This window comes from Lissotriton helveticus, chromosome 12, assembly GCF_964261635.1.
Source record: "Lissotriton helveticus chromosome 12, aLisHel1.1, whole genome shotgun sequence".
In the NCBI taxonomy this organism is placed as follows: domain Eukaryota; kingdom Metazoa; phylum Chordata; class Amphibia; order Caudata; family Salamandridae; genus Lissotriton; species Lissotriton helveticus.
The window spans coordinates 559191362-559203553 of NC_136073.1; the positions used below are offsets into that span (position 1 = coordinate 559191362).

The 12192-nt window shown below is 42.6% G+C and overlaps 1 protein-coding gene across 1 annotated transcript in view; it reads right to left on the reverse strand.

Moving 5' to 3' along the window:
* Nucleotides 1-12192, reverse strand: part of PRMT7 (protein arginine methyltransferase 7) — a 645306-nt gene that overhangs the window by 509331 nt on the left and 123783 nt on the right. The window contains exon 7 of the mRNA XM_078670716.1: nt 7701-7948. Coding sequence (XP_078526842.1) covers nt 7701-7948 — 248 coding nt within the window. The remainder of the gene's footprint in view (nt 1-7700; nt 7949-12192) is intronic.

Here is a 12192-nt window from a genome sequence, read left to right on the forward strand (position 1 = left end):
ACCCTTAACGAGGTAACGGAGCGAACCCTCCAGTTTGACATCGCAGTGGCGCTTCTGCACTGGTTCCCACACACCCCCAAGACACGGGTGACTAGCAAATTTATCGACATGGGACTACTTTTGGCGAAACGGGAAATAACGCGGCGCTGGAAGGCACGAGTTGGTCTAACGGGCACTAAATGGCGCACTGAATTCCTCAAATGGGCTGAGGGAGAGAGTACCCTGCGCTACCAACTAGCGAGGCGGCAGCAAAATGAAAAAGCACTGGACTCTGCACAGGCGTGGGAAACATTAGTACAAGCCCTGCGCGATCACAACTCCCCTAGCGACACGGACAGCGATGCTGCTGAACTTCCTGCGTCCCTGTAATGCGATAGATTTCTTACATACTTCTACACACTATGGATAGTTTCCTCCTACACGCTCACAGATGAACTGCTACTGCACTGATGAAGGGGGGGGGGTTGGTGGGCGGACAACACATACAAATTACCGCACGAACGTTCGATCCTATGTCTCAGTTGTCTAGCCTACAGTTCGATGGGTGAGTTTTGCTGCAATGGGGGAGGGGGAGGGTTTTTTTTTTTATGTTTTTCTTTCTTGATCAAGGTTTTCTTTATTTACGACTAAAGCAAAAGCAGAGCTGAGATATAGCAGGATGATTGTCTGTGTCGGGCTTCTTGCTGAGCCTGTGTACATACGTCGTTTACAATTTGCCGCCCGACCTCCGGGTTGTGGGCTGAATGGCCGTGTATCAGTTCTGCAATAAAAATACATAAAAAAAAAAAAAAGAAGATAACGTATCCTTACCTTACAGACGACTACTACCAACAAGATAAATAAGTTTTTCTCAAACAGGGGTAGGCAAGGCCCAAGAAGGTTTTATACTTTCTCAAACTCCTCCGTAGGAAGTAGCTCAGAATCTGAGACAGAGAGACCCTCAACAAGCAACCAAGAATATCAGGGGCCTCATTTTTTAGGAGACAGCTACACCAGGGGCAACAGAGGCGGGAGGAGACAGCAGAACTGGGAGCGACCAAGGAGATGGGGCAGGGGAAGGAATACACAGGGAACATCAAGGGTCCGGTTCTACCAGCTAGAAACACATGTAGAGATCTCCACGAGGAGACAAACATACAGATGGTAGACACATATCTGACACAAGGCACATCCATCCTTCGTTACACGGCACCACAGGTAGGAACACGAGCACCTAGCAATAGAGTTCAGACGGTGTCTACAATAACTCAAGGACACCATACTACAATAACAATGGATGCCCTTGATCCAAACACTGTAATTACAAGCGAAACACTTTCATTGATAACGAGCAATGGAGTTGAAACAGTGTCTTTAATAACGCCAGTCCACCAAGCTGCAATTACAAGTGATGCCACTCCAGTGACAAGTGTAGCACAATCACTGACAACTAGTAACAGAGTTAATACAGTGCCTATAATAACCCCTGGACACCAGACTACAACAACAATTGATATACTTGATCCCATAATCAACCTATCCAATTACATCCTGACACCCGCAGCGAAGGATATCCTGTCAAAGGGGTTGTCCTTTGTACCAACGTCTGTACCAGATTCCTTTCAAGTGAAACTTGAACTACATCGTTTCTTTAGAAAGATAAGACTCAAATATTATTTTTGAAAAAACACTTTCGCCTTCACAAGCTGCAACCACTTTTAGACCACCATCTACATTTACACCTGCGGCATTCATGATGTCTGACAGAATATTGGCTTTTGAAAAAATTGTTTTAGAGGCTACCATGCAGCTACTGGAAGAGGAAATATATCAGATATAACACGACTAAGACTGAAACTGGCCTTGACTACACTTGGGAAGAATGAATCCATAGTGATCAAACCAGCGGACAAAGGGGGTGCGATTGTGGTCCACAGGACTACATCTGTGAGATCGAACAGCAACTACAAGTCCAGGAGAGCATACCGAAAATCGGGAAAGACCCCACACAAGACATCAAGCAACTGATAGAGGAGACCACAAAAAGAGGAATGGAGGAGGGGTACCTAAGTCAACAGGAGCGTGATTTCTTGAACCAATGTGAACCAAGGATCCCGACCCTCTACACGCTACCTAAGGTACACAAGAGACTGGAGAAACCACCGGGAAGACCCATAGTATCGGGTGTGGTTCGGTTCTGGAACCGCTAAATCAATTTATTGATTACTTTTTGCAACCCTGGGTCCTTGAAACCAAATCATATGTAAGGGATAGTATGAATATAATTCAACTGTTAGAAGGTCAACCATTTGATGAAAGAAATCAAATAATGGTCACCCTTGACGTGTGCTCCCTGTATACCTCTATCCCTCAGGATGAAGCAGTGGATGTGATGAGGACGACATTGGAGTTAAGACCAAGACCTCATTGCATCCCAACTACCTTCGTGATCTCACTTCTGGAAACTGCCATGAAAAGGAATTACTTCATATTTAAGAGACAGTTCTACTACCAATGCAAGGGAGTGGCCATGGGCGCAACATAAGCCCCAAGTCTGGCGAATCTGTTCATGGATAGCTATGAGGAGAAACACTTGTACAACCAACAGAATCCATACCTCAGTAAAATTGAATGCTGGAAAAGATACATCGATGATGTTATAATGATTTGGTCCAGAACAGAGAGTGACTTGATGGAGTTCCACTCGTGGCTGAACAACAGAAACAGAGACATACAATTCACAATGGCCCACAGCAGTGCATCTATTGATTTCCTGGATCTCACCTTCAGGGCAGAGGGAGGACAGCTATATTGTGATCTATATCGAAAACCGATGGAGAGGAACACCCTGTTGATGTACGATTCACATCATTACCGCAATCTGAGGGACAACTTGCCGTATGGGCAGTATCTGAGGTTAAGAAGAAACTTCTCACAAAGGAAGGATTTCTTTAAGGAATCTGAGATACTGACGACGCGCTTACGGGAAAGGGGTTACCCTAAAGGCCTGCTGAAACGAGCCAAAAAACGAGCATGGTACTGCCATCGGGAACAGCTGCTTACGACTAAAGAAAAAACTAAGGAGATAGACAAGATTGTATGTGTAACAACATTCAACACCAGGAGTAATGATATCAAGAAAATCGTATGCAAATATTGGAATTTGGTGGCAGGGGAACTACGGATGGAACAAAAACCCCTCTTTGCTTTCAAAAGGGGTAAGAACGTGAAAGACACTGTGGTAAAAGCATTTCTGGATCCACCAAAACAACCGGACCTGAGAAATCTCTTGGGACTCCCGCCAGTTATTGGGCACCGCAAATGTGGTGGCTGTAAGGCCTGTGATTTTTGCCTGGAAGGGATTAACTTTACTCACAACCACAGAACTTTTCAACTCAAACATTTCACGAATTGTAACACTACATGCGTAATTTACGCTATTTTCTGCCCCTGCCAACGAGTGTACATTGGACAGACAACACAGAGAGTAAAGAAGAGGATTTTACAGCACGAGTAGAATCGGGTGCAGAACAATAGGAGCCCCTCTAGTGGAACACTACAGCACATACAATCACACACCTGAGGACATCGGGTGGCTGGTAGTAGAGAAAATCATCCCCAGTGCCAGGGGAGGTTCCATCACTAAATCTCTTAACTACAAAGAATGCACGTGGATACACCTTCTGAACTCAGTACAGGAAGGGCTTAACGAGAAGGAGGAAACCGCAAAACAGATGGGAGAGCTGTATGGTACACTTTCCTCCAGGTCTATTACAATTGATCAAGCGATATACACCGAATTAAGTTTTTTAACGGCCATATGTAAATACACCATGTAATTTACTGTAAATGTGGTTACGTTTGTATAGAACTAAAGTGATCCCCTGTACCAGGTCCAATGCTTCCCCAAGCCTGTTGCGATATGGGAGCTAAATGTCCTCCCTTCAATTTGTAAATACACGGACGCATAAATGTCCATACTGTTGTTGTGAATATACAAGTGTGAGATATCAGTGTCGCACAGATATCATCAAACGAAGTGGCTCTCCTAGCTGGAATAATACCTATGACAAGCTATTGACTCATGACTTTCATTGCAGCACTAGTGTCACTAGAATTTGCAGAACTGTACTAGTGGGAATATGAACCTTGATGTAATCTGAAGCAATACCATGTCACCCTGCCACCCTTATTGATGGAGCACTTTGTTGTAATGTTTAGTCAGCATGCCACTAAGCACAATGCCACGTACATGGTTTTCGCGATATAATCATTGTATATATGAACATGCCTAAATACCCACACTTCAGCCACAATCGGCGTTAGTGGTGTTAAAACTGTGAACATTTTCTTCAAGAGAACGCATTTGAATATACTACAAGTTTAGACCGATAGTTCCAAACCACCATAGTATGATCGCGCGCTGCTCCACATACCGGAGGTTGCCTAGCAACCGAAGCGCGTCGAGCACGGCACGTCCTCGCGCTCCCCGAACCAGTTAATACTGGCCGGGAGCAACACCGCAAATCCTTTTCTGTAAGGAAAATCGGCAGAGACGCACGGATGAAATAACCCGGCGCCCCGTTTTCTTAACTACTTGAATGAAACTAGGTAAGCGCTGCTTGCTGTGTCACCTTGCGTGGGGCTCCAACTTTGTCGAGACGCTGTGGCTTCTCGGGTTATGGAAGTAGCTTCCATTTAACCTTAAGCCCCTAAACGATAGACACCAGTTTCTTTGAGATGGTAACGGAAGGATGTCTCACATTGGCGCTTTATCGTATATTTGAGTAACTTTAACCGACAGCCCAGAGACTTTAGTCAAATCGTTTCTTTGATTTCTTAGCAGAGCGCAACCACGTAGCTCATAGACTGTATAATATAGGAGCAGATGAGTGTCTCATATAAGCGCCAATGCGTTAATACTATGTAATCTGCCTTAAAGTTAACAAGGTCCACGTTCTAGCATTAAGTAGGCACAGTCAGAGGGTTTTGGGAAGGTAACTAATGGAGGGCATTTTCTCTCCCCCAGAGTAACGCCTTACTGAGACCTTCCGATTTATATCGTTTTCGAAGCTTGCTGTATTAAACCATGTAACAGCAGGTGAGTGATAAGCGACAATGAGGCTTCTTTGATAACCTAAAGATATAGACGGGTCACTAAATCCATTACCCGTTTTCTTATAGAACTACACTAAGAGGAATTAATTCCACTGACCTCCTTACAAGACAAAGGACTTGTCAACACCCTGGGAGGACCCGCCTGGGCACCCAGAAGTAAGTACACTCTTGCCAGCCTAGCCATACTAGCAACTAAACAATATCTAATCCAGACCTTAATTCCAATCTTGTCCAAACAGGCGGCCTATACGACTCCACCCTCCTGCCCCACAGTCCTGATGAAGACCCGCAGTGACCCACAACTAGGGCCATAATTGGGTTGAAACGTCGACGAATAATTTGGATCAGCTTTAGAAACTCTGTGTAACAGTCAATGGATGTGGCCCACGGTACAAATTATTGAATGAAGACTTGTCTGACCAAAAAACCTTTCCCCCCCCTTACCTCACTGTATATAAGTCACGATTCTATCACTGCATGATACATCACTGCGCACCAGAACCTCACTGTTCTCACAACTGATGCGCCGTTTATAATTGTTTTCCAATGCAAATAGGGTATTTATGAATGCAAATAATTCATATAAAAATAGCCTGTTATACCCGATATGGTTTGGATCTATTTATTTAATTAATTAATTTTGGGGCTTTAGGCTTTTGCTACTGATTGACCTATTTTTAAAGAAATTAAATGTTAATTATTCAGTAGAATGTGATGCAAAACTTGTTCGATCCCGACAGGACCATTGTTGTTATAACTCAACCCCCCTTTTATCTAGGTCCTGAAGAAAGCCAGCATAGACATAAGGCACTGGCTGAAACATGTTGACCCATTGGATGTGAGAGGTCGTAACTCGCCTCTTACATCCTCCAGCCTTATTTTTTAACCGCTGACGGAGGCCCAGGTATTAAAGTCTAATCCTACCCTCGGGTACTGGGACCCCCGCCAAGCCGTTTTAACATCACTTTCTTAACCATCTTCACTGCACACTCAGCAAAATACCAGCTCCGCTGTAATCAGGCGTTGAAGCACACCCGGGGCACGCTAGGTGCTACTGGGTGGGCCCGATGATGAAGCATGCCACCAACTAGGTTGGTGGGTGAGGGCTTTATGAACATACTCACCAGGTGTTCCCACTCTATGACGAAACATACCAGAGTCTTTTTCTTGTTTTTAGTAATCTAATATAAATATGAGCTAGTCTCTTTTTGATTAAATCACATAACTCAACGTTGCCCAGGTTCTGAGGGATACTGGGTTACCCCATTGTGATTTACTATATTCTTAGACCCATAGGCCAAACTACTGATCTTTGTAGAGCAGAGTTGTTACCTCTAGCCAGGAATATGTATTTAGCCTATGGAGGCTAGATGAGTGGAAAACTGATGTAAACCCAGCGCCAGCTCAGGCAGCGCAAAGTATATTTTTTATAAATGTATTCTTTCCACTAAAGTTACCCAAAGTCTAATTTCATCATGACATTTGTTTTTTAAAATTGAGTGGAATATAACCTTGAATACTTTTTCTAGCTTTTTCCCAAGCACAGACACCACTGCAGAAGCAGAGAGAGGAAGAGTCCTAATACCAGCACAAATTGGCTCCAGATAAAGGAAAAACAATATTCACGGTGACCACACAGAAAAAGTGCTACTCCCCAGAGAGAAGGATCACATTTAAAACGTTATGTATAGCCTACAAAGATTGTGTACTATCTGTGCCACTTAGAAGTTTGAACAGTGGCCTCTCACTTCTATCTGAGGCATAACCTATCATTAGGAAGCCTGAAACTAGGCTGGTAAAACATGCTGTATTCAAAAGGGAAAAAAACAGGAAAAAACAGAAATGCAATGGAAATCTCAGCTGAAGACCATACACATTGCAGTGTCAGCATTCTTCAGAAAAGGCTCTAAATGCGGGCATTTTCTATAAAGTTTTTCTCAAACACCCTACTGGTGCCAGGAGCACCTGCATCCCATCTACGGAATACATTGGCTTTTTTTCATGGCTTTCTGAGTCATGCTGTATTTCAACTCATTGCACCCATCAGCCAAGAGACAACTGTGACAGTCTACTACTTCGATGAAGCACTCCACCCATGAAATAATTGTGGCTAACTAGAAGAATGGGCATAATGCCAAAGATTTCAAAGTCTCTGCTGAACATTGTGCTCTAAAATACCAACAAAACAGTATGTGGGGAAGCACCCAATAAACACATGAATTAACAGAAAGTTACCTTTCTTCAAAGCGCTTTTATTTGAGCAAGGTAACAATAGATTGTCTATGTGTGTGTATATATATATATGTGTATATTGTGTTTGTAATATTTGCCAATTTGCACATTTAGATCAGAAGGTATTTATACCAGTATGATATAGGCGTGCTACCAAAGCTATTTTGCACAATGTGAGCTTCACAAAAAACGTATAAACTAAGTATGTTTGGCTACTGCTAAAAGAATTGTTATATGCATTTTATGTATACCGTACACATTTACAGAAATTAATTGAAAAACGCATGTTTATATTTGGGCTTACTAATTTGTTGGCACTGTCACTTTAAATGAGGGCAAACATGTATCATACGATAAATTCAGTCCCTTACCTGAACATGCTAAGCACTTCACTGAGCGGCTTGAAGTCGCCCTGTGCCACCTGGTTAAGTTGGATGTCATGAACGCAAGGAGCACCCGGGCACAACTCCATCTCTGGGAATGGCACAATGTTTTTCTCACAGTTCCCCGCCTCAGTTTGGACAGAAAACGGAAGCAGCTTGTTCCAAGACCACATTCTCACGGACTCCACCACTTGGGCATAAACTGTTGCTCTGTGAGGAACGGCCTCCCACTTTTCCTAAATCATCAAACAGAAAGACACATAGGTCAAAAGACAAAAGGAATGAAAATAAAACAGAGTATTTAAAAGGGAAGAACAATGCCAAGCTCTATCATTACTTTACTAATCAAATAGTCCTCAAACAAACAAAAATGTACATTGATAGCCCTAAAACATTTTAATGCAACACACACCCCATTCCCTCCCCAAATATCAAGTGTGCCCCCATGCTACAATCACACACACCCTCACTACACTACAGGCGCACCTCGCTTCCCTCACATCATCCTCATATTAGAATGGGCTATGTGCACAGAAACTAAACTGCCTCATCAATGCCCAATCCATGATTAAATACTGACTAAATATCTAAGATTTGATGTAAGAATCATCGTTACTTGGATCTACTTTTGATAACTGGAATGGGGTCCAGCGATGATGCTGCCCAACCTGTTAGGAAGCCTTCCCTCAGAATATGGCTAATCTGCAGCACTTGCCCTAAAATAGAAGGTACAAATGCTGTCGTCTTTAAGATTTCTTCATGACCAAAAGTGATATTATGTTGAGAAAATTCATCAACACTTTTTCCCTGTACATTTCTTCTTACATTCAGAACACCTCCAGTTTATGTTTCATTGATGTCTAAATTGATGGCATGGAGGAGAGAGGCTACATGAAACCTTATCAACCAATGTGACCATGGAGACATGAACAACTAGTTTGACTGCCTAGATAAAACACAAACCAAATCCATCAAAGCTGGCTCACTGGCAACCACCTCAGGCTCAACACCTCCAAAACGGAATTCCTAATCATCTCTCCCCCTAACCAACGCCCAAGAACGACCTCTAGTTGAAGCATCTAACAGCCTTCAACTGTTCTCCTCACATTATTGAGCCCTCTAAACCCCTGGAAATAATATTAGACAAACACTTGGATATGCATAATCATATCAGTAATGCCACCAAAGGAACTAATAACCAGATGAGTATCCTAAGGAAACGTAAACCCTTCCTACCACAGACCAACGTAAAGCTGGTGGTCAAAGCTCACATATCCCTGGCCCTAAAAGCCCTGAACTGGCACCCCTACGAGGCAAGAATACAGCTAAAGATTACCTGTATGTCTCATAAAGCCCTTCATTTCAAGACCCCAGAAATGTGGCACAAAAGCTAGAGTTGTAAGGGGGATGCAGATCTTCAAGCAGTACGAACTCACTGCTACTGAAACCACAGAGTTTCCACAAAAAGAGAACGTGCTACACAGCCTTCTCGGGAATCGCATAAAAATATGAACTCTCTGCAGCCGGATGTCCGCCGAATCTCATCTACCTCCTCCTTCAAAAAAGAAATGAAAACTCTTCTAATGAACAAGTTCACGCCCTAAGATTATCACCTTATGATCTATTTATAACACATTATGTCCTATTGACTACATACCTGCCTACAACTCCGCTAAGGTGTCCAATTACTTCATTGATGAACCTCAATGCTACGTTCATATATTTGACGAGTTTTTGTTTTTTCAACTGTATCCTGCCTTCATCTAATGTAAAGCGCTGGGATACCCTCTAGGGTCATGTTCGCACTATACAAAACTTTATGAATAAAAAAATAAATAAAATCATGTCCAACCTTGAGGCTACCACTTTCCCCAAGTCTAAAGAGAGAAATTCCTACAGCTGGACACACATTGGTTTTACTAGTCATTCCATCCACTCACATTTACATCCTTCCTCCACACAGTGGAGTAGTGTGGCTCACTGGTTAGAGGCGGCAGGCCTGAGAGCAGAAGTCAGCCTGGGACCAGGGTTCAATTCCCGACGCGGCAGGGTCGTGGACCTTGGTCAGCGGACTCGATAATTCTCGCTTCGGTGCTTACTCTAATCAGGGGTTCCACTCGGCAACTCTGGGCATTAGCTTGCCTAATCTCCACAACGGCCCCACCAATTCCGGGGATGCCTGGCTCCACCTTGGGGACTCCCAGCAAGGGACCATCCCACAGGGAAAGCCAGGACGGTTCCCCAGAGTTATACAGCGCCGGGACGCCCCGTTGCTGGGGCAGCTGTGCGCTTTACAAGTATACTACATACAAGTATACTACAGGACATGCAGCAGTAACAGGAATTTCCCAACTAAACTGAAGTATCCACCACCTCATCTCTTCCAAGATCAACTCCCAGCCAAAGAAACAGCAATAAAGGTGAACCAGAATAACAATAACAACCACAAAGGAAACAACTGAAGCTTGAAATACTTGATTTTCAACTCGTCCAACAACCAATCACTAGAGGTTACTACCTACCACAAATGAGTCACTAATGCCATGGACAAATAGGTACCACTGAAGACCTCTAAAAGGACTAAACTCAAGAAAAGAACCCATGGATTAATGATAGGATCAAGACACTGAAAACAAAACTCTAAGCTTTATAACAAATGGAGTAAATCTGCAACAAGAACAATAACAATATTCTGCTATGCCAGAACAGGGCATACAAATCAAATCAGCAACACAAACATACAAAGAGAGACCATTACTTTATGAGAATAATTAATGCAGTATAACCCTTCTATGAAAGTACAGAAATGAACCACTTCTGTGATCCACATCCACAAGCAATCTGTGATGCAACCTCCAATGAGCTTTCTTCCAAAAATAAGGAACTAAAAGACCACCTAAGCAACAAAGAATCGAGCCTCAAATTCAGGAAGAAAGTAAATGAGTTGGATATTCCAAACAGCCTGATTAAGCATCAGACTAGAATCTCAATCACCACATAACTTCCCAAAGATATTAATTGGAATCATATAAATAAATAGCACCCGTTGCTCAAGAATAACTAAGAAGTCTCCATAAAGCCAATCTATGATCTTCTTCAGGCTGACTGGATTCCATAGAAATAGTGGCTTCAAAATAATCAGCAATCACCACAACACAGCCACCCGTGAAAGGTACTAATGGCATAACTTTTATACATATTAATTGGTCTTGATTAAGGATCTATAATACCATAACTGATTGTAATGAGTACAGGTTGTATAACAAAGTTCACTAGCCAACTGTCTTGAAATAGCACACATAACAACCCTGACCTACTACAAGACATGTTATAATATAGAAACCCAATATCCATCCACCTTAAACCACTCAGTACCAAAATGGGAAGACACTTGATAGCCAAAAGAGATCTACCACATATAGCTAGCACCCAGCAGGACTATAACACAATCCCTTCCCATGGGTCCCAACTATTGCCTTATCACTTATCCTAATCAATAGTAGATACCACAGTTCTAATCACACAGAAGATGTGTGCACTGCAGATTATCCCATTAGATAGACTTGTCTCTCTCCCTTTTCCCTCACACTGCCTGTCCATCCATCCTAGATTCCTTAGACTCAAGAGTGGGTTCATCAACTGCTGTTGTCAGCATCAGAATTAGACTGAAAGCATACAGAAAAACCATAAACCTAATAAAAGACCTGCAACAACTGCCGACAAATTGAAATCACAATGTGCATATGTCTCTTTCATACATCTTTCCTCTAGTACTAAACGCAATAAACATGGACAACATAAAAGCACTTCTCCTGTCAGTCACACCCAACACAAAAAGATTTACAGTTAGTGCCACAACAAATACAAATCTCTTGCAACCACACACTTCCCCAAAGTGAAGAATGCTACCCTTACAAGAACCTGCTTTGATGCTGAGAAAAGGGCTATAAAGTGCTGTCTAAATTGGCAATTCAATACAAATATGTCAAAATGGATTTTCCTTGTCTCATACCATAATAATAATGTATTATCAAATACAAAACAATTCAAACTAAAGAGTGCCACTGTACAACATAAACCGGTTTATGCGTAAAAATATTTTGTATCGGAAGATAAATAGAGTAGACACCACCAAGCTTAGTTAGCAGTTGTGCTCCATGAAACTTCTAATGGTAGGTTGGCTGTTTCTTCTATTAACTTTTGCTATCACATACCTAGTCTATGTTTTGAGATACATTCCAAGGGGGTCATTTCAGAATATGGATGGACAATAGATTCCCTGTGTAATTGAGGGGTAAGGTATTGTGTCCTTTGCTTCTTTATGCACTCCTCTTGCCTCTTTCTTCACCTCTGTTGCTTCTTTCTGCACTTCTTTTTTTCTGTAACTCTCTTGCTTCTTTCTGTATCCCTCTTGCCTCTTTCTACACCCCACTTCCCCCTTTCTGCATCACTGTTGCTTCTTTCTGCACTCCTCTAGCTT